Source organism: Chelonoidis abingdonii, chromosome 3 (assembly GCF_003597395.2).
Source record: "Chelonoidis abingdonii isolate Lonesome George chromosome 3, CheloAbing_2.0, whole genome shotgun sequence".
Taxonomy (NCBI): Eukaryota; Metazoa; Chordata; order Testudines; family Testudinidae; genus Chelonoidis; species Chelonoidis abingdonii.
Genome location: NC_133771.1, coordinates 104589514 through 104616711, shown reverse-complemented (window position 1 = coordinate 104616711; position 27198 = coordinate 104589514). Strand labels below are relative to the sequence as shown.

Below are 27198 nucleotides of genomic sequence, written 5' to 3'. Positions count from 1 at the left end.
CAGTGATACTTTCACCCTTTGCTAGAAGGAGAGTCCCAGCTAATCCAATCAATGCAGCGTCTGTCCCATACACAAATGACTATGGTCAAAGAAATTGGAAGACTTCGGAAACCATCACAGTTGCTCAGCCACAACCTACTCAGTGGCTTCCCCATCCCAAAAAAATGGGAGATTTGCTATTGGTCAATAGTTAGGCAGAATGTACGTATCAAGAAGTGGTCCCTTAAGCAATGCTCTCATGATAGCCTCTTTAAGAAATCTCTTTCTTCATAAACTACACAGTCAGACAATCTGTTACAACAGGTTAGACTCAGAAGAAGACTTGCATCACTAGATCTACAGCTGTATCCTCTCTCATTTCCTCTATCTCAGGTCACAGGGTGAACCCTGGTGACCTGTGAAGAAAAAAACAGTTACAATGACTTTAGAAAACTACTCCATAGGTAAAATTACGCAATCCATTCTCCAGTTTGTTACAAGAATAAGATTTTTTTAAACAACCCAGTAATTAATGTTTCCAGATGCATAATCTATTTTCATTACATGACAAACTAAATATAGTATTCTGCAGCTGTTGCGGTCTGTCATGTCAATTTTCAGCCACTTCCAGGAGAGTTTTTTTGGGGTAATACCAGCAGAAAAAATACTTAAACCACAAAAAACAAAGATCCCATAAACCCAAAGCACCGAGGCCTTTTTTTCATAAATCATAAAATACCAAACAAGTCTCAAACCTGTTTGCATCTCAGTGCAGTAAAGATTAGACTCTTTAAGGATAAGATTCAAAAGTTAATCTAATTTACAATATTTTTATACTAAACAAAAAATCCTTGCTTGTTACTTTCTTTAGCTACAAACATAGTCTAGAGTCATACCCAGAGGAACTACAGCAAACTGAGAAAGGCAAATAAAATTATAGTGTTCCAGTGTGCAAATTCAACTCACAACCAACAAAATATTATAAAGGGTGTGGTAGCTTTGAATTCTACCCCACAACAGAATTAGCATTCCAGCTGTTACATGCTGATTGGGTAGGAGAGGTGGGTGGATTGATGCAACCAATTCCTTCCTCTTGAGGAGATGAGTATGTTACCTCAGAAATGCATTCCAAGGACCAATAGTTTAAATCTTAGATCTGAATCAGAGTCACAGGTAACAGAAAAGTCAGCTGCTGTTACTGATATACTGTCTGTAATTATAATAATATAAATATTTGTGACAGCTTATTAATATCCACGCAGAAAGAATTGTTCATTCATAACATTGCTAATCAGACACAAAGAAAATTACATATAAGAACTTTTTGAGCCAGATTTTTGGCCCTGCACTTGCCCCTTTGCACTGATCCTGATTAACCAGCCACCTGAGGGAATCCCTAGGAGACAGTCAGCAAAGCCTCAGCCTGCTTCATTTTGTTGTCCTGTTTGAGTCTCTCTGTATCTGTCTAGCAGTCAGAAACACAACAACCTAGAGGCACTGCTAACTACTCAGCATTGTTTCTCCAGCTTATAGGTAACCGCAGGATGTACTGCTCGGTTAGAGGAAAACCATCTCCAGGGGCCTTGGCATCTCCATGGTATTGTGCCCAAAGCACACAAGCAGAGACAGTTATTGTAGCCGCCTAGCACTCATCTATTGGTAGAAATAACGAGGCTTTTGGCCTGTTTTCTTATCTTAGAAACTCCTATTTCTTTGGAAAAGTTATATTACATTTAGATAGCAAAACGCAACTGCAATTAACCATGTAGGTTTAGAAAATAAGCCAGTATGCAATCTGACCCTTACATTTGTAACTTTTCTCCATGTTATTGTCTTTAACATAATTAAAGGAGGAAGGCAGAACTGTACTACTGATTTTTGGTTGTTGTAGTCCATTCCAGACACCTCAGTGCCTTTTTATTCAGTGCTCATCTGTGATGCAGCCTGAACTTCTGTGAGAAACACCCACAGCTGCATTACCTTAGAATTAAGGCTGGTCAAAAAAATTTCCATCAAAACTGCTTTTACCACAGAAAACGGGGTTTTCAATAACACATTTTTTAAATGCTTTCTTTGAAAATGTTTGGGGTTTTTTGGAAAAGAACTTCCTCCAAAATTGGCACTGGTACAAGGAGGAGACACATACATATATCACGCTATATAAACAAAGCACAGACTTCCCTTTAGCTGGAAAAATCAATTTTAAAATTATTTCCTGTGGGAAAAAAGCATGTTACATTATAGAGGGAAAAGTGTGTAAACTCACACTAGTTTTGCGAACCTTGTGAACCTCCAGACAATTGGTTCAAGAGATTCATGGAAGCATGAACTCTACAAGGTTCACCCATCCCAGTTATAATTATATCATTTATCAATCATCCTGCTTAGGAATTGTAAATACATGGAATATATTTGCAACAGAAACTGCATTAGTATAAACTATTCAGTAGGTTTGTATAGTTATGGAAAGCTTTCTTGGCAGAGAAAGTTAATAATAAGCTTAAGAAAACTTACAAGGACCCATTCCTGGAAATCATTAAGTTTGACTTTTTTCTCAGGGATTCTTAGGCAAATTGGAGCCCATGTGCACGACTGCCACTGAATGGCCAAGAGAGAGCACTTATCTTTTGGTTTTAGTTGTGTTTATTTTCGCATTTATTATTATTTTCTCTCATTGTTCCATATTCCGTTCCCCTCCTTTGCCCTGTGGGACTGTGTAGTAGTTTTCACTCAATGGCCAGCAGGCCTAGTGAGCAAGCCATGGCTCAACAGTCTGTTCACCTCCCCAAGTCCTGGCATGGGGGGAGGGGAGAAGGTAGGGGAACCCAGGACCTGGCCCAAGTATAGTCTTGGTCACCTCTTTCTGACGAAAGTGACCAGCTTCCCTTGAGCCACTTCCTACATTCCCGTTCTCTCTTCAGTTTGGTGCATGGGCGCCCGCTCAACATGGAGTTCCCAATCAGTCTCAGCAGTTCAGTCAGTCAGATAAGCATTCCTCAATCCTCTTCCTAGTGCTCAGTTATTTTCCCTCAACAGGGAGAAAGAAAGGGGAAAAGGGTCAGTCCCCTACCCTCCCAGTTGGGTCTTGACCACAGTCCAGACCCCTTCCTGTGGGTCGCTTTGCCTCCAAACACTGCAAGCCAACTACTTCTCCTTCATTTTCTTTCCCCCCCCGCACAATCCCAGACTGACAGAGTGAGTCCCCTTTTGAGCAGATCCTTCATTTGGAGTATGCTTTACAGCTACTGAGGGGCAGGGAAGGGCTCACTTTGCCCAGTACTGCTTCTTCATTCCCTGCAATTTTGACACCCAAGGCTGGCTCATGTCAGCTGGCTCATGTCAGCTCACAAGGCTCGGGCTAAGAGGCTTTTTAATTGCAGTGTAGACATTCAGGCTTGGGCTGCAGCCTGGAATCTACGACACCGTGAGATGAGAGTGTCCCAGAGTTTGGGTTGCAGCCTGAGCCCGAATGCCTACACTGCAATTAAAGAGCACCTTAGCTCGAGTCAACATGGCATTACAGTACAAACAGACCATTAGTCTCTGTGTTGGGTCTGTAAATGCCCTCACAGACTATAAGGCAAATTCTGCACCTTTGCTTTCCTATCCTGACTATTTATCTGTTTTACAAAAACAGGTTTAGTTGAACCAACTTAACTCTTGTGCTTTGATCTTTGCATCTTTTGTGCTCCTATCAAGTGGCCATTTCCACATTTTAAAATAATTTTTAGGGTATTCAAGGTACAATTAGTTTTGATAATTTTACTGGTTGTTTTTCAAGACATGCTAGATTTAGACAATTTAGGTGTGTTTAAAAAGCATTACAAATACGTTGCTTAAACTCCCTGCCACCATTTGAAACCAAACACTAAACTGGAATTATAATGCTTTGGGGCAGCTACATAAAATTCCATCTTTCCATTACGAGACTCCACGTAAACTCAACCTGTTTTGTTCTCATAAGAAAAAATATTACATTGCGAGAAAGAAATTGTCTGGAAGAGTCATATAATGTCCCCTGGTTCATAACCAATTTTAAATATATGGAGATATACCTATCTCATCGACCTGAAAGAGACCCTAAATGGTCATTGAGTCCAGTTCCCTGCCTTCACAAGCAGAACCAAGTACTGATTTTGCCCCAGATCCCTAAGTGGCCCCATCAAGGATTGAACTCACAATGCTGGGTTTCCAGGGCTAAACCGCTGAGCTATCCCTCCCCCCTTTTCCTAATGACTGCTCTACATTTTCAGAACAGTGGGTCATTCCATTATGAATGGTAAGTACATTTGATAACCTACAGTTTTGTTGACAGTATATGCACTCCACAGTGGCATCCAGATGTTGTGACTGTATCCACTCACATACTGATGATGGTGAAGAAGGCAGTAGGTGTTTTGCTTCTGTAGAACGCTAGGTCTCCCATAGGGCAAATTATAGGTCTCTGCCTTCTTTACTAGAATGTAAATAATAGTTACTGAATTTTGTACTTGTGAAAAAAAATGTCTTGACAGAAATTCATATGGGATGAGGAAAAATATACACGAAACGCAATGACGTTTTAATGGACTAAATATGTACAATCTAATTAAGTATAAAAATGTTTATTAAGGATCTGTACTTCTGGATATTTGAAATTGTGGACAGAGGTGAAAGTGAGCCGGTATGGTACGGTACAGCGTACCGGCAAGAGCCAGTACACTGTGCCAGACTGGACCGGCTTCCACGGTGGTGATTTAAAGGGCCTAGTGCTCCAGCCACTGCAGGGAGCCCTGGGCCCTTTAAAGTGCTCCTGGAGCTCCGGCAGCCGGGCTCTGGTGGTGATTTAAAGGGCCCGGTGCTCCGGCTGCTGCAGGGAGCCCCGGGCCCTTTAAATCACCACCAGAGCTCCAGCAGCTGGGCTCAGGCAGGGATTTAAAGGGCCCAGAGCACCGGCCACTGCGGGGAGCCCCGGGCCCTTTAAATCCTTCCTGGAGCTCCAGCAGCCAGACTCCCACAGTGATTTAAAGGGCCTGGAGCTCCGTGGCAGCCGGAGTCCTGGGTCCTTTAATTCGCCCCTGAGCCCCAAGGCTCCCAGCTGCCTCTGCAGCTGGTAGCTGCAGAGTGATTTAAAGGCCCTGAAGCTCCCAGCCACAGCCGGAGCCCCAGGGCCTTTAAATCTTTAAAGGCACCATCTTTTCCAGTTGAGGCCACGTCCCCGCTCAGGACTCCAGCGTATCAGTAAATCCTTTAAGTTACTTTCACCCCTGATTGTGGAACAATATTTTTCACTGTATGTTAAAAATGCACAAGTTACTCAAGTATGACAAAAAGAACAGGAGTACTTGTAGCACCTTAGAAACTAACAAATTTATTAGAGCATACGCTTTCGTGGGCTATAGCCCACTTCATCGGATGCATGTAGTGGAAAATACAGTAGGAAGATATATATATACACAGAAAACATGAAACAATGAAACATGAAACAATCGCATTTGCTCCAACCCCCAGAGACAACACTTACGAGATCTTTATCAATACCCACCTGCTGAAGTGAAGAAACAGATTGACAGAGCCAGAAGAGCACCCAGAAGCCACCCACTACAGGACAGGCCCAACAAAGAAAGTAACAGAACGCCGCTAGTTGTTACCTTCAGCCCCCAACTAAAACTTCTCTAGCGCATCATCAAGGATCTACAGCCTATCCTGAAAGACGATCCCTCACTCTCACAGATCTTGGAAGACAGGCCAGTCCTTGCTTACAGACAACCCCCAGACCTGAAGAAAATATTCACCAGCAACCACACAACAAAAACACTAACCCAGGAACCTATCCTTGCAACAAAACCCATTGCCAACTCTGTCCATCTATCTATTCAGGGGATATCATCATAGGACCTAACCACATCAGCCACACCATCAGGGGCTCGTTCACCTGCACATCTACCAATGTGTCGGCAATGCCCCTCTGCCATGTACATTGGCCAAACCAGACGTCTCTATGTAAAAGAATAAATGGACACAAATCAGAGCTCAAGAATTATAACATTCAAAAACCAGTCAGAGAACACTTCAATCTCTAGCCACTCGATTACAGACCTAAAAGTCGCAATATTACAACAAAAAAACTGCAAAAACAGACTCCAACAAGAGACTGCTGAATTGGAATTAATTTGCAAATTGGACACCATCAAACTAGGCTTGACTAAAGACTGGGAGTGATTGGGCCATTACACAAAGTAAAACTATTTGCCCATGCTTATTTCCCCCCCGCGCCCCTCTCTCGACAGTTCCTTACATCTCCTTGTCAACTGCTGGAAATGGGTCATTTTCATTACCACTACAAACAGTTCTTTTTCTCTCCTGCTGATAATAGCTCACCTTAACTGATCACTCTCCTTACAGTGTGTATAGTAACACGCATTGTTTCATGTTCTCTCTGTATATATGTATCTTCCTACTGTATTTTCCACAACATGCATCTGATGAAGTGGGCTGTAGCTCACGAAAACTTGTGCTCAAATAAATTTGTTAATCTCTAAGGTGCCACAAGTACTCCTGTTCTTTTTGCGGATACAGACTAACATGGCTGCTACTCTGAATCAAGTATGACAGTATCACAAAAATCCAGGGCTTGATTTTCCTCTAACTTTTACCAAGTTTACACTGATACAGCGCTGTGGACGTCAGAGTGTCAGTGAAGTAAGAATCAGGCCCTAGCTGATTATGAAGTGTTATATAAACCTAGTGCCAAGAACATCCACCAAAAGAACCCAGTTATGCTCCCCAGAATTGTGTGAACAGATGAAAGGCAGATGGCTGAAAGGCTGGGAACAGTACTTTTATCTCCTGTTTTCCTAAAGAACTTTGGGCCTGATCCAAAGCCCACAGAAGTCAATGGGTGTCTTTCCATTGACTTTAATGAGATTTGAATCAGGACCCTAAGGAGAATTGTTGCTGTAAAGGATTCTCAGCTAACCTCTTCTCCACAGGCAGGAAAGAGAAAGGGGCAAATTAGTAATTATGGGCAAGATTTGATCATCCTTACTTACCTTCAGTTGCACTTTACTCTGCAAATAGTCTCACAGAAAGTAATAATTTAAAATTAAAAAACACAAGGGCATAGATTTTAGATCACCAACAACTTACTTTCTTCTGTGGTGAGATTTAATCTTTGATTTATTGCTTCCAATATGCCTGGTAATGCCTGTAAAATATAATATTAAAAGATTGTTCAGGAAGAATACATGTTCTGATTGATTAAAAACAAAACACTGGACCCATTACTCACTAGTGGGGCACATGTGCATCCTAACTCATCCAGAGGAGTTAATGTGGTGAAGGGGCATGAAGATGGAGGTGATTCTTCTTTTGAATGCGATGGATTATAGAAAGCCATCTTCAAAAGATGATTTAAACTGCCGTGAGTTCCATTGTTTGGTGCAGGTTTAATATGCAGCAGATCTGATTAAAGAGGTTACAAAAATTTGAAATTTTTGCAAACACATCCTGATGCCCTACAGAAGAAAATACCAAAAGTTTCATTTGCCTGACAGCTACTCCTTTATGAATTTCTTCTAAATATGACAGTAGAATTTCAACTATCTGAACCACTTGGGCAACCACAAAGGCATACAGATAATTGAGATGCTGAATAATAAAAGGTTGAGTTTATCGGGATTCAACAAAAACAAAACTGAAATAAATATTTAAAATATATTGCAGCACTGCAACTAACAATTAAGAAACTGGCCAATTAACCAATTGCTTAAAGTCCGGCAGTTGAGTTTGCAATTTGTTAAATATGAAGGGTCTAATAGTTTTCACAGTATAACATATCTACTACATTTTATGTAAAGTTAAGCATTAAGGTGTGCAGGCTGGTCATTTCTGGGTAGTTTTTACACTTTCAAGTGGTGTTGTAGGCATGAGATCTGATTATTTTTATTTTAACTATGTTACAGGTGTCATTATTTGAGACCATTACATTATACTATGAGGAGCACTTCATTTTATGTGATCTTTAAAAAAATTACAGAAAATTACAACTTCAAACTTTGGGATACAGTGGCCTATCTAAAATACTGACCAAGAGCTGCAACTATCTGCAAGATTTCTGTCCCAAGATGACCACAGGGAGCCCCTATATGAACTCAAGCATATTTGCAGCACATATATTTGTTTGGAGCACCTTTCCTCTTCATGATTCTTTCTCCATTCCTCCAATCAGGAAAATTTCCCTACTTTGCAGCTAATTTCTTGGTAAGTGTGAGCCAATATACATAAACTTGAAATCTAATGTGACTTCTGTGGGTGGGGTGAGGCAATCGGTACAGTGTTAGCTTCTGGATGCATTCAGTAATGTTTCTGTAATCTTTGTCTTAGCTCATAACGTATAAGCGTCTGAAAACCTGTTTGTGCACTACCAGCTGCAGTACTGGTTGTCTATACTCACCACACATTAGATTATAAATTTCTATGTTTTCAAAAGGTTCCACTTCAGTTTTTTCTTTAAAGCTTGGGCCATGTGCCATGAAGATAGCCTGATTGTAATAATAAAAGTTGTTATCTAAAAGAATTCAAACTAGAAAACAACATGAGTTCAATTTTAGGAGAACTAAGAGTGTTGGGGCAGATTCTGCACTCTGTCACAACTGTTAAAATCAGTGGGATTATTCTGATGTAAGAGAGCAGAATTTAGACTTGCAAAAAATCCCTTAGGCACCTAACTACAAAAGTAGGTTACCAGCTGTGGGTCACAAGCAGGTAGGTGCCTCCCTGCAGCCAGGGGCAGCGGAAGCTTCCTAACAGAGGGGAGGCCACTGGCACCTGAAACATGGCCCCACCCCTCACACCACACCTTCCCCCCCGAGGCCCTGCTCCCACACCACCTCTTCCACTCCAAAACCCTGCCCCCTCCCTCCACCACTTGTCCTTACAGATGGTTAAAAGTGAGGGGGCTATGCCGCTGTATTGTTCCTGTGTTTTTCTAAGGCCTAAAATTTACAGTGCTAAGTGAATCTAGCCCTAAGTGTCTTAGGCTCCCATGTCCCATTTTCAAAATTGATTTAGGCATTTAGGAGATTAAATCTCACCGAAAGTTGATTGGATTTACAATCCTAAACACTAAAGTCACTTTTGATAATGGGCCCTAGGATTCTAAGTCATTTAGGGTATGTCTACACAGCATTTTGAAGTGCACCTCCTAGCCTAGCTAGACAGACTCGGGCTCACACTAGTGCTCTAAAAATAGCTGCACAGACACTGCTTTAAAGTTGCAGCTCAGGCAGGAGCTTGGGCTCCAAACCTCACTCCTTCTCCCTTGGGCTCCAGCCCAAGCCGCAACTTCAAAGCATTGTCTACACAGCTATTTTTTAGAGCACTAGCACAAACACTGCAAACCCAAATCTATCAATCTTGGCTAGGAGGCTCACTCCAAAATGCTGTGTAGACATACCTTTGTGAACATTTTTCTCTGCATGGCTACCGCAGCTCAAGTCCATGATCTGCGCTGCTGTTCACTAGTTTATTAGAATCCCAAACCAAAGCTGAATTTAGGATTCCAGCTGAGGCCTGGGTCTACACTGAGAAGTTATACCATCACAGCTATGCCAATCAAGGCTGTGAAAAACACACCCCTGAGCAACATAGGTATGCCAACATAACCCCCAGTGAAGACACACCTATGCCAATGGAAGAAAACTTCTGTTGACATAGCTAACTTCATTCAGGGAGGTGGTGTTCCTAGACCAAAGAAAAAACCCTTCTGTTGATACAGAGTGTGTCTATGCTGGCATAGTCTCTGTGGTATAGACATAGTCTCAAATATTCTCAGAGGTTTAATCCAAATATCCCTTCGAGATGCTCAAATCATCACTTAAGAATCTATGTGCCTAAGAATTAATGTGAGCATCCAAATATAGGTTTTGGACATACTATTAAAGCACTCATTCATAAACTGAGCACAGAGTAGATGAACAAGGACTGAATCCTGAAACATATGGGTCTGAAGCTTATTACCAACAAAGAATAGAGAAGGCCAGACACATACTTCTGTTTATTGGGTCTGAAGCTTATTACCAACAAAGAATAGAGAAGGCCAAACACATACTTCTGTTTATTTTTTTTCCATAAAACAAAGGCAGGAGGACATCAAATGAAATTAAAGGATAAATAGAAATACTTTTTATACTCAGTATATATAGCCATTAAACTGTGGAACTTACTGCAGCAGGATATCATTGAGGCAAATAAGTGAATAAGTTCCATACATTATTTAAATTTTTACATGAATAATAATATTATTTGCATTTAAACTAACTAGGATTAAATACTTTAAGGGCTGACAATTAGCTACAGTCTGGAAATTGTGCCTCAAAGTATATAGTTTTGAACAAGTAAGTGCACTATGGGAATGTTTATGATTCTCTCAAGCATCCTTAACTTGATCACTGCAAGAGACAGAAGACATGACTAGATGGACCAATGGTCTATTCTGGTATGCATTTCCTTTGTTCTTTTAAGAGGCAAGGGATTTTGAACTAACTAATATAGAAGAACTCTTAATGCTTTCTGACTAGCACTTCTGAAGAACACAAACAGGATGCTGTCAAGGAAAATATTATAGGGGTATATCACCACATTATAAAGCACTAATTTGTCCTTACACAGAAGGACAAATCAGCAGAATAAATATGATTAATGTTCTCTATTAACACATTCCATCTGAAATGTAAATACTTTGGAAAAAATAGGAAATTTCTGATGATTATGTTCTCGTGCTTTCAGTATGGCTATGTGAACTCTGCAGAGTTCTGTTTCTCACCATGATGCATTGTGTTTAGGTACTGTAGTTTATATGACTCATATTTTTAGATGCACTGAGACATGGCTAAGTATTAGACTTCTAAAGATGATGCACAATCATAGGACTTTGCAAGCACAATTGAGGCCAGTCTGAACATTTGATCCTGGGTACAAACTCTCTCCATAGAGAGTAGATTTCCAGGGTTAGATGTCTGAATGCCCATGTAAGAAAAATCAGATTGCAAAAAGTGTTATATACTACACTATGTGGCTTATTTACAGCAAATATGTAGTTGGCTATACAGTGGGATATGCAATTAGACAAGAAAACACCTTACCTCCATACTTTTAAACTCATTGTCATAGCCATGATTACCTCCACCACAAAATGTATAATCTTTATTCCTAAGAAGAAACCATTTTATATTGTAAGTAAAAATGGTACAAATACAACAAAAATACCAGTTACCCCAAAAAATCTTTACTTTGTGTCACCTCGTGAGAGAAGAATTTTGGATAATATTTTGGTACTGATTGTTCTTATAACACAGTGTTGACTTTTGCAGAGGCCTCTGCTTCTCTTAGGTTACTAAGATTACTTTAATCAGGAATTTGCCCCAAGATTCTAGTTACCGTACAGTGCATTTATGCCTCTGAAATAATCAGAGCAGAAGGCTGACCTCCAAATTGGGAAGTTCCAAAAAATGCATCATCTGCTTGGGGCTAGTTTTATAATAGCTTTCCTTACTATTCACATCTTAAAACAAGACTTCTGCCTGGAAAACCCAACTATGTTACTCCTCTTGGAACAATTTCAATCAAGACTACAGATGGTATTGCCTTATGAGGGAGAATTTAAATTTAAATGCATCATTCTAAAAATGTTTGCATTTTTTCTACGAATTGTAGCCTTAGTTTTGATTTTGTATATTAAATACAATAGAAATGTCATACTATTTGACTTACAATGAGTAGTACTTGAAAGGAGAAGACAAATATGAACACACCCCAAAATAAATAATTCTCTTAAATATCTAGGACAAATATTGGACGCTACTCAAAACAAAATATGAAGTCAAATGCTAAACAGGCATTTTACCCTTCTCTCAATAAAGCTTAAATTTTAAAAAAAACTATTAAATAAGATTACAGGAAAAATAAGTCCTCTGCTCAGAAAGAGACAGAAGGTATTTAAGAGAAAAGAGAAAGAGAGTATCTTAAAAACCATTCAAAAAGCAGGAAAAGGTTTAACCATCTGGAGATCATTTAGGAATATGTATCTACATGTAAAATACTGTACAAAATATATTCCCAAAAGATTTGGGCCAGTTGAGCCAATAATAAGTGCAAGCAGAATTTGCACCTGTAGTGCATTTCCAACTGAAAGTGCAAATGGGATGAAAGGAGCTCACAATTCCTGACTTTAAGATTTTTCACCTTCATTTTTCCACATGAAAATTGATACCCTGACACTATGCTTATAATTTATTACCACTGCACCTCTGAGTGTACACACAATATACATTTTTTAAAATATACTCCCATGTATTTATGGTGTGTGTATGTGTAACAGGGATGTAGTGAGTGAAGTCCCTGATAAAGGCCCAGTATGAGGCCTGAGGCCTGAACCCAAGTATGGTTAAGACTTAGCTAAAAAGCAAAGTGAAGCTGTGAGCTGAAGGCCGGCTCGGTTCACAGATGCTGGCAAGGAAAGGGCTGAAGTTGCACAAACATTTATTCACCTAGCATACCGAAGTATAAACATGGAACCAGAACACCTTATACTGGAACATTCCACAGATAAGAAGGAACAGGCCGACCCATCCCAATGACAGGGGCAAAAGGGTAAATTGATGGATAGAGTTGTTTTGATCGAACCAAGTTGTACAAGGTGAGAGGCGGCACCTGCTACGTGGAGGGGTTGTACCTTGCTACGCAGAGGGGTTGCACCTCAATACGTCAGGAGTGATGTGTAACTTGTTTGTACCTGTGTATAAGAACGTATCCCTGGGCGATGTCATTTGTCCGCGAGGGGGCAGTGGAAAGTCCCGCCACTGACTGAGCCAAGTCCATTGACCGTGGTAATATGCCCTGAGTTAGGCTAAAACCTACAGGGAACTATTATTGTATCCAATACGGCAATAAACCTGGTCGACGTGCCTTCGTACCTTACTAGACTCTGTGGTCATTGGGGGTTCTCTTCGGGTCTGCTGTGTCAGCTAGCTGCGCAGAGCTGGGGCAGCACACAGAGGGAACACACGCACGCAGCCGAGTGATACCAACAAGGAGAGGGCAGAGCACCACACCAGTAGCATCTGACAACACACACCGTAGGACAACAAGGGACAGACCCCACTTGTCGGCTGGCAGGAGCGAACCTGGGACCTCTGGAGCTAAATGTATGAGCCTCTACTGCATGAGCTAAAAGCCATATGACTCTTAGCTACGACTGTGGAGTACACTCATTAAGCTAGCTCTCTAAGTGGTCTCAGTACCACTAGATGGAACAGAACACCACACCCAGGCAGTGTGTGGGTTACATATGCCTACAATATATACAGTTTGTGTACACACATTATTATAAGCAACTAGAACAGCTAAGATCACATAACTATTTCCATTCTAACCATTCCTTTTTCAGTTAATCATATCTTTCCAAATCATTCACTTTTTGGTAAATGTTTCAGACTTAGTCTCTTCTCAAAGGTGATTTATTTTTTCAAGTTTGAGTAAAAATACGGAAAATGTGGCAGGAAATAGACTTCCGCCTTTACAAAAAGGGTCCTGCAAGATTTCTTTGAACTGCTCTGCCACTGGTATGGCAGGAGATAGAAAGCAGGGGTGGCTCTAGGTATTTTGCCGCCCCAAGCACGGCAGGCAGGCTGCCTTCGGCGACTTGCCTGCGGGAGGTCCCCGGTCCAGCAGATTCAGCGGCACGCCTGCGGAAGGTCTCCAGTCCCATGGATTCGGCGGCATGCCTGCGGGAGGTCCACCGAAGCCACGAGACCAGTGGACCCTCCACAGGCATGCTGCCGAAGGCAACCTGCCTGCCGCCCTCGTGGCGACAAGCAGAGAGCTCCCCGTGGCTTGCCGCCCCAGGCACGCGCTTGGCGTGCTGGTGTGTGGAGCTGGCCGATAGAAAGCTAAAACTTGACAAGGTAAGAGTCCTAATTAAAAAGTGTTTTGAATATTTCAGTGAAAACTGGCTTTGAATTGACTGAGTTATGAGCTTTGAAAAACAGCAGCACATTTTGCATGATGGATTCTCATTAATTGAGCATAGAAGAAGCCAGTTCTGTCAGCCCTAGATAGTTAACTGATGTGATGAGACATTTAGTGAAGGTGAACAATGAACAAGACTTCAATTCCCCTCATTTACCATGCTGATTTGAAGAGAAAACTCTATGCACACCATGTAAAGCAGTGGATACCCAGCTTACACAGACACACACAATCATTTCCTTTTAATATAGCCTCCTAAAAATTCATCTAACTGTCTGGAAAAACCAGCATTCTAAGGACCAACTATTGTCTTCAAGGCAAGAGGAACAGTTTTAAATAGAAAGCAAATGACACATCTGTGAAGGAATGAGGCATCTAAATGATAAGGGTAAGAACCAGTTTACAGCCACAATTTACCTAACAGCCAGCCACTGCCGGTCCACCATAAGATGAACTTTGTCAATGCGAATGTTGTTAGCATAATGGAATCGCTTTGGCAAGTTGGGTGTCAAGTAGGGTTTGAAATGTTGGTTGGGTTTTCGGCACTGAAAAACATAAAAAGGTCCAATCGTGTTAAGATCTGCACTACGACAAACAGGAACACATCATTCAGCAATGCCCATAGATACTGTGGAGATTGGCACACTAAATATACTGTATATATTGATTGATAGCTAGAACAATATCTTCTTCACTGACTTATTCCACCAGATTTTTGTCTCAGTTTATAATAGATAGTAAAATGTCTTACTTGGATCTGTTACATAGGCCTTTGACAAGATGTATTGTAAGTGTGTCAGTCCTTAATAGGAGACAGTTGTGAAATTATAGATAAGAACAAAAAACTTGTAATGGTAAAGATATTGGTATATGCTATGGCTAATGTTATTGGCATCCATACCATGCAGTTAGTTAGTATATCAGTTCACATTCTATAAGCTAGTAATTAAAGGTCCCTGAAAGTTAATGCTTTTCTGCAATCTTTTACCAGTTTACCATGCAATAAATAGAGAAGAGGACTATATCCTTTCACATGCCTATAAGGTGTCATTTTGAAATCATTAAAAATTATAAGCATGCAAATCTCTTTCTTGGAAAAAGTAATATCCAACTTTTGGCACTGTTGTTTATAAATGTATCATTACTAAAAGAGAGAAAATTTGCTGAGTTGCCAAAATGTAACTTTGAAACAAGTTGAATAGATTCTAATGAGTTTTAATAGAACAAAAGTTTTTCCAACATCAGCTAGTGTAGCTACAGCTAGTTTTTCTTTCTGGTTAAGAATCTGTAGGATCTCAAAACTCAGAAGTTGCCAAAAGTAGAAGAATAAAGGAGCATAAGTATGTATTAAGTGCCACAACAAGTACAAATCTGAACAATCAAAACCAACCTATTCACTAGACATGGTGACCTCACTTTACAATTGACCACCCCTAACATGTTGATTAAGCATTCTGAAATTCCTTAAAACCAATATATATTTCTTGTTTGAAATAAGTAATGGGAATTTTTTTAAAATAGTGGTGCAATTGTAAAAATCCAGAAGGTCCCAATAATTCTGATTGGGAGATACTTTGTTTAAGGCAGTGTTTCCCAAACTTGGGATGCCGCTTGTGTAGGGAAAACCCCTAGCCGGCTGGGACGGTTTGTTTACCTGCCGTGTCCACAAGTCTGGCTGATCACAGTCCAGTCCCTTGGCTTGCACCACTTCCAGCAGCCCCCATTGGCCTGGAGCAGTGAACTGTGGCCAGTGAGAGCCGCGATCAGCCGAAGTTGTGGACGTGGCAGGTAAACAAATCACTCTCAGGGCTGTACTTAATTGTGTCCAGCTGCCTATGGCCCTCGGGGGCCTTTCCAGCCTCTAGAGAGCACCAGAGTAAAGCAATGCTCCAAGCATGTATTGTTTTCCCTGGTTATGCCCCCTACCCTGGAAGCCAGCAGTGGGGCGCTCTAGAACCACTACTGCTAGTTCTGTGCCACCCCCAGGGGTTCCCCTACACAGACAGAATCTTTAGGCAGTTGGTTAAGCCAGCTAATTGGTCTCTTTGTACCATCAGAGAAGTTCAAGGGGCCAGAGTGGGTGTAAGAATCTGGTCTGAGGTGTTCAGCTGCTAGAGCTGTATACTCTGTTTGTATTAAACCTGTGAAATGAGAAGTGAGCCTGGATAATCAAATAAGCGACTGAGATTGATAATTTTTATTTTTTTAGAATAGGATTCACTAAGATGGCTACATGACACCTATTATATATGCCATGAGACAAGGTCACTCCTTAAACTCTATATGGGATCCTCATCTAGGGAAAAGATAGAGGAAACCATCAAATGATATAATAGAATACACTGATAGTTGGCGCAAGAAAATCAAGACTGAAAGAGGCTAGGAACCCTGGGCTGTGCTACATACTAGTGACCAATGATAGGAAAAAAAAAGAGGGAACTCCCAAAATTCTGGGCTATAGCTATAGGACAGACATTTCACATCTCTTTTCATATACTCTGAATGGCTATTTGGATTATTTAGTTAACACTTAATTACTTAACAGGGATGGAGAGCTAATAACTGATGACATCAAGGAAGGTTTAGCCTATTTTGCTTCAGTCTTCACTAAAAAGGCTAATTATGACCAGATACTCAACATTATTAATATTAACAACCAGGGGAAAGAAATGCAAGCCAAAATAGGAAAAGAACAGGTTAAAAAATATTCAAATCAGCAGTGCCTGATGACATTTATCCTAGGGTACTTAAGGAACTTGCTGAAGCAATCTTGGAACTGTTAGCAATTATCTTTGAGAACTCCTGAAGGACAGGAGATGTCCCAGAAGACCAGAGAAGAGCAAATATAGTAACTATCTTCAAAAAGGGGAACAAGGAGGACCCGTGGAATTGTAGACCAGTCAGCCTAACTTCAGTACCTGGAAAGATATTGGAACAAATTATTAAACAGTCAATTCGTAAGCACCTTGAGGATAATATGGTTATAAGGAATAGTCAGCATGGATTTGTCAAGAACAAATCATGCAAAACCAACTTAATTTCTTTCTTTTGCTGTGGATGCAGGGGAGCAGTAAATGTGATATAACTTGATTTTAGTAAGGCTTTTGACATAATCTCACATAACTTTCTCATAAGCAAACTAGGAAAATGTGATCTCAATGAAATTACTATAAGGTGGGTGCACAACTGGTTGAAAGCCTATACTCAAAAGAGTAGTTATCAATGGTTTGCTGTCAAATTAGGAGGGCATATTTAGTGGAGGGGTCAATCCGGGGTCCAGTACTATTCAATATTTTCGTTAATGACTTAGATAATGGAATGGAGAGTATGCTTATAAAATTTGCAGATGACACCAAGCTGGAAGGAGTTGCAAACACTTTGGAGGATGGGTTGAAAATTCAAAATGACCTTGACAAATTGGATAATTGGTCAGAATTCAACAAATTCAATAAAGACAAGTGCAAAGTACTTCTTTTGGGAAGGAAACAAAAATCAAATGCACAACTACAAAATGGGGAATAACTGTCTAAGGGATAGCACTGCTGACAAGGATCTGGGGGTTATAGTGGACCACAAATGGAATATAAGTCATCAGTGCGATGCAGCTGCAAAAAAAGACTAATATGAGTCTGGAGTACATTAACAGGAGTGCTATATGTTATACACACAAGGTAACTATCCTGCTCCATTCTTCCCCCCAGCGGCTCCCGTCCACCAGCAGCCCCACCAATCAACTCTTCTCCCTCCCTGCCAGTGCCTCCTACCCGCAGCAATCAGCTATTCTGCATTGTGCAAGAGGTGCTGGGGGGCGAGGGAGGAGCAGGGACGGGAAGAGGCAGAGCAGGGGCTTAGGAGAAGGGGTGTGGTGGGGACAGGGCCTGGGGTGGAGCGGGGGCAGGAAGAGTTGGGGCAGCGATGGGGGTTTGGGAGAAGAGGCAGATGGGGGCACGGCCTGGGGTGGAGCAAGGGGTTGAGCAGCCCCGGAGACCGGAGGAAGCTGGTACCTGTGCTTCCAAAGGAAGTTGTGGAGTCCCCATCATTGGAAGCTTTTAAAAACAAGTGGGATAAACACCTGCCAGGGATGTTCTATATTTACTTAGTCCTGCTACTGTGCGGTGGACTGGCCTATATGACTTCTCAAGGTCCCTTCCAGCTCTACATTTCTATGATTAAAAGTTTAAATGATAAAATCAGTCTAAATTATAGACAAAGAAATGCAAAAATGAAGCTTCCCACAATAACATTAATTTGGCCATCTTCTCCATCCCTCATATTTTAAAGTAGATATTGAACTCTGTAAAAAGTATTGAATTAGCCAATGAAAGAGAAGAAAAAAACAAAGGAGAAGAAATTACTGAACATGTAATGAGGCCGAGTTAACCTTCCTGTAGGAAACCCGGGCCTGCTTCTCCACTGCCTTGCATCTGTACTCTAGATTCTAGCTGTCAGATAACTCTTCCTCTGTCTGCCTGGTGGTGGGGTAAGGTCTGTGGATCCACTCCAGTGCAAGTCAACCAATTCCACCTACTCTGGAGTGAGGGAAATTTTCTTCCCTTGATCCCCTATAGCAGGGCCAGCTCCAGGGTTTTTGCCACCCCAAGTGGCAAAAAAATAAATAAATAAAAATAAAAATTAAAAAAACGATCGCGATCGGTGGCTGCTTCACCACACCACTTTCTTCTTTGGAGGCAATTCAGTGGCCGGTCCTTCCCTCCGAGAGGGATCGAGGGAACCGCCGCTGAATTGCCGCGGAAGAGCTCAATGTGCCACCCTTTCCCCTTGGCCTCTTCAAGCACCTGCTTGCTCAGCTGGTGCCTGGAGCCACCCCTGCCCATAGAGACCTCCTGGGCCAAGCCCACAGACAAACTGGAGCATCTAGGATTTGCCTACAATTGTACTCAAAGATTCAACTTGAGTCAAAACCACCACTAAAAACAATATGGAACTGGTGCAAAAGTTAGGGTTTGAGAAGTGCACGTGCAATATAGCCACAAAAATATGCCTTTTAATCAAAATACCATTAAGAGGAAATACATGTACAAGAGTTTACTCACGGTAAGGTTTTTAACAATTCCTTCCGAATCAACTGTTTAAGAAAACAGACAATAGAATAAGTTGCATTCAAGCTATTGAAAATTCAAAGCACTGTGCAAGAATTTGCACTATTTTTGCATCCATTTGTATACTATTTGTAAAAGTGAGCACCAAGTGTTTTGTCAGCCTGTGCAGATTACCCAGCCATCTACTTATCAGCTCCAGAATCACTAGCTAGGAACCCAAAAAGGTGGACTGCAGAAAGCTGCCATGGCAGTATCTAACCAAAGACAAAGCTGACAAATCACTGGAGACAGACTCTCCACCTCTACCCCACCCCCACTTTGGAATATCAGATTTGCAGTACTGGACAAGACCTGGATCACTGGTCCTTCAAGTCTTGTTTCCAGGCTTTGGCAGTGGCCATACCTAATGCTTCAGAGAAAGGTAAATCTGCTGCCATAATTCATCATCCACACTTTGAGAGAGAGAGAGTTAATCTTTTGTTGTTAACATTTAGTTTTGAGTTTGTTTTTATTTTTACTGAACCCTGCTGCTTTAGGGAAGGCTAATGTTTTTTTAGAGATAATAAGATGCCCACAAGAAATGAGAGAATAATTACATTAATTTAAAAAAACACTATATCTTATTCATTCCCTCCTCAAGGCTTCTCATCCTAGCTTGTCTATTCTGTTTCTGTCCTGTTTAGAGTGCAAGCTGCTCAAGGCAAGGACTGTCTTTAGTTTGTGTGGGATCTATCCTACTGCCAAGACATTAGCTGTACATTAAAAATGTGAAATAATAATAAATAAGCACAATAGCTTGCTGGCTCCTAAGACCCTAAAACAAGCATCACTTTTACCATAAGAATTCGGTATGCTCATTGAAATGAGTGACTTCGGGCTTGTACTTTCCCATGTTCTGTTCCCTGACTGAGAGGGCGAACTTAACTCAACTTGACAGCATCATGCGCCACAGGCACATTTAAATGGTTTCCATTATTATTAATTTGTAATATATCTCCTAGAGGTCTCAACCGAGATCAAGGCCCCACTGTGCTAGGTGCCGTACACACACGTATTAAGAGAGAGTCCCTGCCCCTGAAGAAATTACAATCTAAATGGAGAAGACAGACTCCAACTGGGAGAAAGGCAACATTATTATTCTCATTTTACAGACAGGAAACTGACACACAGAGATTAAGCCAGTTGCTGGTGGGCAAGATATCTGTGGCACGGGATGGGAACTGAATACAAGTCTATCCTTTCTTTTTCCACATGAGAAGAAAACTCAAATTGCAATCTGTCACAAGAGTTTTTATCTTTTACCATCAACTGGAGTTACAGTCAAAGATCATTCTTGCAACATTGTTTCCATGAGTCAAAGACATAACTGATTGGCAAAGAAAAGTGTTCATTATAGACATCCCCAAGGTTCAAAACTATTGATTATCCCCTTTCCTTATTTCTTTCCTTTCTGCTGTGCTGGTTGTGCACTAACAGCATGGGTTCACACTTACAAGTAAAGTAGTCTTCTGGAACATTGTACGCCCGAATGCGAGCTGCAGGCCCATCATACATGTAGAAATTAATTTGATTAAAATAATCCGTCATGTATTCTAATTGGTTGCAGTAGGTCTTATCCATTCCTAAAACGAGAATACATAAATATTTATTTTGTTATATTAGAAATTGGAATATCAACAAGACTATTTATAATAGTTTATTAAACTATTATTAGTGATCATGAACACCAGAAACAAGGAAGAGAATAAATAAGGACATATAGTGGAACAGATACTGAAACGTAAAAAACTAGATACAGTACCATGATCAGCCAAAACAATGAGATTTACACAGTTGTGCAGGTTCCTCTGTTTTAGTCCCTCCATTAACATTCCCAATGCCTCATCTGCTAACTGCAAGGCTTTAATGACCTAAAGAATAAATAGAGTTTCATTAGAATTTCTCCTTGCTATTGATTTCAATACCCCTTGTCAATCTATCAGACTGTATAATCAGAGTAGGGAAAAATAAGCAAGTTTCTCTATCATCTTTCTACACTTAATTTTTTCTTTGTTTTTGAGCTAAAAAATAATTCTGTCAACATCACTGCATTTTATTAGTGCAAACGCCCACCGGTTCCACAAAGCAAAGCATGGTCTGTACTGCTTTCTCCGTATAAAAGAAGAATCCCTCCTGCTGGCATAGCTAGTGTCTTCTCTGACATATCCTTAGATTGTATGCTCTTCAGGGAAGAGACTATTGGCTTGTCTTCACTACTGTGCTAAATCAGCACCACTGCCATTGATGAGTCAGGGACCAGCCTAGCTTTGACAGGCTGTAAGGGAGAATGAGCCAACCCAGACCCATTTGAAAGTAATTAAATCCCTAGGTGGTTGGTTGGCAGCTAATATGCTAATGAGCCACATACATGTTTTTCAGGGTTCAGTTGGGGTGGGAGGATCCTAGAGATAGGAAGCTCCTGAGAAAAGTGGCTCTCAGGAGAGCTCACCAGGGCAAGAAGCCTAAAAGGTTTGCTCCTAGAAAAAGGAGCTCCCCTAACACAGAGGAGCTCTCAGAGATGGTGGCAGCAGCAGCAGTACAGAAGCCTGGGGGCCTGCAGCTGCCTGGAGAAAGTGGGTACAGGTAAGTGCTGCAAGGAATAGAGGTGGAGACTCAACTGAACCCAGCCCCGAGAAGGAAGGCTGAGGACTCCAGACTTGAGGAGAGTGATAGCCAGAGGCTAGAGCCAAGAGAAAGAAACTTTATTTCTGAGTTTATTTGGACTCAAATAAAGCAGACCCGAGGAGGGGACTTGTGTCTCACACCGTTTGGCTGTGCTGAGTTATTTAAGGAATACTGAAGAGGATAAACTGTGGTGGGATCCTTGCAGGGCCATCCTGAGATAGCAGAGGGGGGACACTTCAGGATGCCACCCTGTGATCATGCCCAGTTTGAAACACCTAGGACTTGATTTTTTTCAGACTATTTAGCATCATCGAGCACTTTATACATTGAAAGCACTGCTCCCATTCTTTTCAGTTTCAGCTGTCAGTTTTCAGCACTTCTGAAAATTAGACCCCAGCATCTCAAGTAGGGCACCTATAATACACAAGTAGTGACCTCCTGTGAAAAGTTTGGTTTAATGACTTACCAAGCATCACACAGGAACCCCATGGCAGAGGCAGGGATGGTATCAGATTCTACAGGGTAGCATTCAACTGCATTTACCACAAGAACCTCTTCAATTCCCTGTGGCTGAAGTGCGAGACAGGAGAGTGGAAAAGCAGCAAGTGGGGTTAGGATCCCCCCTCGCACCCCACAAAGGGAGCTGGGAAATATATTGAGATTTTTTTTTTATCGCTGCTAGAGCTGGCATCTAACCCTTTCACCTGTCCCTCCTCCCCTGGCCCTCCTGCTTCTGCAGCTAATAAGGCAAGGGTCCTACAGATGGAATTGGTCAAGAATCTTTCAACAAAATGTTTTTTTTCATTGGAAAATGTTGATTAATCAAAACCAAAACTTTTCATAGGAGTGTATTGGGTTTAACTAAATTTTCATTGGGAAGGCCTCTCAGATCCAGGATGGAATTTAGAGATGGTGGCAGGGAGAGATAAAGAAACCTTAGAATAGCCACATGCCCAGTGGATAGAGCACTCACCTGAGATGTGGAAGAAGCAGGTGCAAGTCTTTGCTATGCATGATTTATTTCCTATTTTTGAACGCTTGACTTTGTAACCTTAATAATGTTCCTTTAACTTAGAGTTGTGTGTGTGATATTTTCTGATTTTAAAAAAGTAAACCAAAAAATCTCTGCCCCTCAAATTCCATCACATGGCATCAGGTTGACACCCACGTAGGTCATCAGCAGGGTTGCAACCATTTGGTCCACCACATAGACCTTTGCCACTTGAGCAAATGGAGTAACTGATAGCAGTAGAAAGTTGCCATTTCCTCCATAAACCAATACTAAAGGAGGATGAGACATCCTTTGTTGGTGGGTTTCACAAATACTTGCTAAGAGCAGAGGAATGACGAGACTCAGAAATCTTGGGTTTCGTTCCATGTTCTGGAGAGGAGCATAATTTGTTTTTCCCAAATGTGGTCCCTTCTGCCCTGTCCCCTCCAATGTCCTGTCCATGTCCCAGTCTTGTCTCTTTCCTATGCTGGGATGCTTGTCCCAGCCCCATTCTCCACTCCTCAGGCTTCTCATCCGAGTTCCAGTCTCCTTGTCCAGCTGGTCCTAGTCTCCCCATCCCAGTCTCCTTTCCTTGCTCATCCCATTTTCCCCTTCTGGCTCTTCATCTGATATCTTTCCTCTTCTCCTGGCCTTCAGTCATCTTTATGCCCTGCCTTTATTTGCCCCCTATACTGGCTCAGCAGTTCTGTGGGGAAGCATGAGCAGTCCAGTCACATGCAGAAGCTGTCAAGGGACGGAGTATGTAAGTCACTCTGTGACTAGTCATCACTAGGCTGGTCAGCATTAGGATTCATGAGGCGCTGGAGCATGCTCAGTGAGGACAGAACCTTTGGCAATTTTAGCTGCTTAAATTCTAAGAAATCTACTGAGCATGTGAAAACAGCCGCTTTTTCAAAGGCTTATCACTTGTCAAAATTTGGGTGAACACAAAGATCAACTCCTCTGCCAAATGTCAAGTTCTTGTTCCTAACTACGGGAGCACTACAGCTTTCCAAAGAAAAATTTGCCAGAATTTTTTTAACATCGCAAAAGAACACATTTTTCCCTAGCCTCATTTTTAGAAAGATCTGAACCATTTTGGCTGATTTTTTTTTTTAAGTTAAACTGTGACAGACCCCTGGCATGGAAAATTTCTGCCCAAATGGTTAAAATTTGGCAAAATCATAAGCAATTGAAAACAGGGTCTTATTATGAGAAATGTTGAGCAAACTTAACCTTAACCTTAATATGAAGAAGGAATGTAAACTCTCCTGCTTCTAGACATAAACCAACCACTAATCAACATGGATTATGTAAGTGAGTAAGAAATTTCCCCTGTAGGCTGGTTGTTCCATACATGTCGACTAGAGGTACCATACCATCCTCCGAAGGCCAATTTCAGAGACAGAACACTGAGGGTATGTCTATACTACCCACTGGATCGACGGGCAGCGATCAATCCAGCGTTTTATCCTGTCTAGTCTAGACGCAATAAATCGACCCCTGAGCACTCTCCCATCAACTCCTGTACTCCAGTGGTCCTCAACCTTTTTGGCTGGCGGGCGCCAGCCGAAGTACCACAGCAGCGGCAAAACACCCACCGAAAAGCCGCGGCAGTGATACCTCTTGATGACGCCACTTGCCGTCAATAAGCGACGTCATCGAGAGGCGTTCCCACTGAAATTGGAGAGCAACGCCTCTCAATGACATCACTTGTCAACGGCAAGCAGCGTCAGCAAGAGGCGTCCCCGCCAAAATTCAGGGGCGATGCCTCTCGATGATGTCACTTGTCGATGGCAAGCGGCGTCAGCGAGAGGCGTCCCCAGCGAAATTCGGGGGGCAACGCTTCTCGATGACATCACTTGTCAGTGACAAGCAGTGTCATCGAGAGGCATCCCTGCCGCGGCATTTCAGTAGGTGATCTCCCGGGGGCCAGGACATGGGCGCATTAAGATGCCCCCGTGGGCGCCATGGCGCCCACAGGCACCGCATTGGGGACCATGGCTGTACTCCATCAGTGCAAGAGGCACAGGCAGAGTCAACAGAGGAGCGACTGCAGTCAACTCACCTCAGTGAAGACACCACGGTGAGTAGATCTAAGTACATCGAAGCTGCGTTATCTTAGATCAATTCCCCCCCTCCCCGCAAGTGTAGACCAGGCCTAAATTAGATAAACTATTGGGCTGATCTGGTATGACAATGTCTATGTTTCCAGGAAGAAGTGTTCTCTGTGCATGTAAGTGAAAGTGAAATATGCTTTGAGTTAGGAATAACAGAAAGTGTGATGAATGATGTGGACTAAATAAAATACTAACTAAATACTAAATATTAACTGGTGTTTGTATTGTATTTCACACTCACAAAAGGATTTAGTCAACTCTAAGAATTTGTCACATGGCCTTCAAGGATCACCTATCAGCCAAATGAAAGTTTGTTCTAAATATGTCTATGCTTGAATCTTAATATCTTTCCTAGAACTGTGCAGGTCTGAACAAATTTTCTGCAGCTCTGGTTAGACTACAGCTCTGCTTTTGTAATTGCCGCAATGCTGGTGTAGTAAAAGGAGGCCCTAAGATATAAACCTTGGTATCAGAGGCCCAGTATGAGGCCTGAGGCCTGAACTAAAGTAACAGTCAAGACTTTGCTAACATAAAGCAAAGTTAAGCTGTGAGCCAGAGGCAGGCCCTGCTCACAGAAGCTGGCAAGGAAAGGGCTGATGCTGCAAGAAGATCCGTACCTAAAAGGTACTGAACACTAGATATCAGAACATTCGCATACTTGTACATTCCACACAGATAACTAGGAACAGGCTGACCCATCCCAATAACAGGGACAAAAGGGTAATATGATGGATAGAGTTGTTTTGTTCGAACCAACATGTACAAGGTGAGAGGTGGCACCTTGCTACGTAGAAGGATTGTACCTTGCTGTGTAGAGGGGTTGCACCTCAATACATCAGGAGTGATGTGTAACTTGTTTGTACCTGTGTATAAGAATGCATCCCTGGGGTGGTGTCTTTGTCTGGCCTAGGGGGCAGTGGAAAGTCCTGCCACTGACTGGGCCGAGTCCATTGCCAAAGGGCATACTACTTTCTCGTAGTATGCCCTGTAGAGTAACAATCTAGGGGAAACTATCATTGTGTCCAATACGGCAATAAACCTGGCCGACGTGCCTTCGTACCTTACTAGACTCTGTGGTCATTGGGGGTTATCTTCGGGTCTGCTGTGCCAGCTATCTTTGAAGAGCTGGGACAGCACACGGAGGGAACACACACACGCAGCTTAGTGATATCAACATTGAACAGAGCAGAGTGATATCAACATTGAACCATGGCAGGGTGGGCCTGACTACTCCCAAGATGCTAAACAAAATGAAACTAGGGATATTGATGGTTAGCACTGTTTGCTGAATTCCAGTATTGAATAATAGTTGCTGTGTGCAATTAACTAGAGTGTAAAGCAAGTAATCAGGACTCTTCTGAACTATATAAATTACTGTATACCATTATTTCTGGAGCAACATAGCTTAAGAGTAAAAAAAATACAACTTACTCCACCACTAACTGGTCCATATGAGTGTCCAGAACTATCAGGTTCTTCAATATACAAAGTATAGAAATCTGGCCTAGAGTTAAACCAAAGAAAAGAGCACTGTGAGAATTTGGGAAAGTTTCTGTAAAAACTTTATTTAAAAAAAGGAAACACTGAATAAAATTCCAAGCAAACAAAAAAACTTAGCACAGTTGAAGCAGTTTCCTCTCAATTGCTTTGCGAGCATAAACACTTAGGCCCACATTTCCAGAAGTGGTCTTCAATATCTTTAGTTTAGCATCCAGAAACTGAGGCCCCCAGAATTAGAGGCCATGGCCAGTGATGCAAGTGGAATCCATTTCTGACTGGTATGGGAGGCAGAGAGGGCAGCAGCTAATGGGGGGGCACGTGACCTTCCATGTAACTCCTCCCTATCCCCTGCCTGGGGCTTCCCCACTCTCCTCATCCTCTCTCCCTGATCCACCCCCCTTACCTGGAGAGGAGCTCTGTCCTCCTCCTGCTGCATTGGAGATTTCAGAACCGCAGCAGGGAAAGGAACAGAAAGTTGGGCCACTGAGCAGCCCCACGGCCTCAGCTCCTCCACCTGTACAGCAGCAGCCACACCAGAGGACAGGGCTGGGGGCATGGTTCCCTGAACCACAGGGCTCTCCCGGGTACCACAGCGGGGAAAGGAGCAGAAGGCCAGCAGCTCCTCTGGCAGCTTTACCACCACCCACCCTGTCCTCCGGTGGGGCCGCTGCTGCACAGATGGAGTCAGAGGAGACGCAGCTCCATGGAAGGCCCAGCAGCCCCACGCTCTGCTCCTCCTAAGTCTTTGCTGTACGCCGTAACCACTATAAATATCTTGCCAGGCCAGACTGGACTGGTCTATTTGCACTGCTGGCCATGTCTGAAAAATCTGAGCCTACTGCCATACTTCTTCCTGCTTTACTGGGTGATAAGTTCC

At 42.1% G+C, this 27198-nt stretch overlaps 1 protein-coding gene across 4 annotated transcripts in view; it reads right to left on the bottom strand.

Moving 5' to 3' along the window:
* Positions 1–27198, bottom strand: part of ENPP3 (ectonucleotide pyrophosphatase/phosphodiesterase 3) — a 74824-nt gene that overhangs the window by 12728 nt on the left and 34898 nt on the right. For all 4 annotated transcript variants that reach the window (XM_032800784.2, XM_032800785.2, XM_075063946.1 and 1 more), the window contains exons 11-20: positions 26253–26325; positions 20848–20956; positions 20540–20668; positions 19041–19072; positions 14404–14531; positions 11103–11169; positions 8414–8501; positions 7250–7422; positions 7108–7165; positions 4281–4435 (exon numbers count right to left, since the gene is read on the bottom strand). In XM_032800784.2, coding sequence (XP_032656675.1) covers positions 4281–4435; positions 7108–7165; positions 7250–7422; positions 8414–8501; positions 11103–11169; positions 14404–14531; positions 19041–19072; positions 20540–20668; positions 20848–20956; positions 26253–26325 — 1012 coding nt within the window. The remainder of the gene's footprint in view (positions 1–4280; positions 4436–7107; positions 7166–7249; positions 7423–8413; positions 8502–11102; positions 11170–14403; positions 14532–19040; positions 19073–20539; positions 20669–20847; positions 20957–26252; positions 26326–27198) is intronic.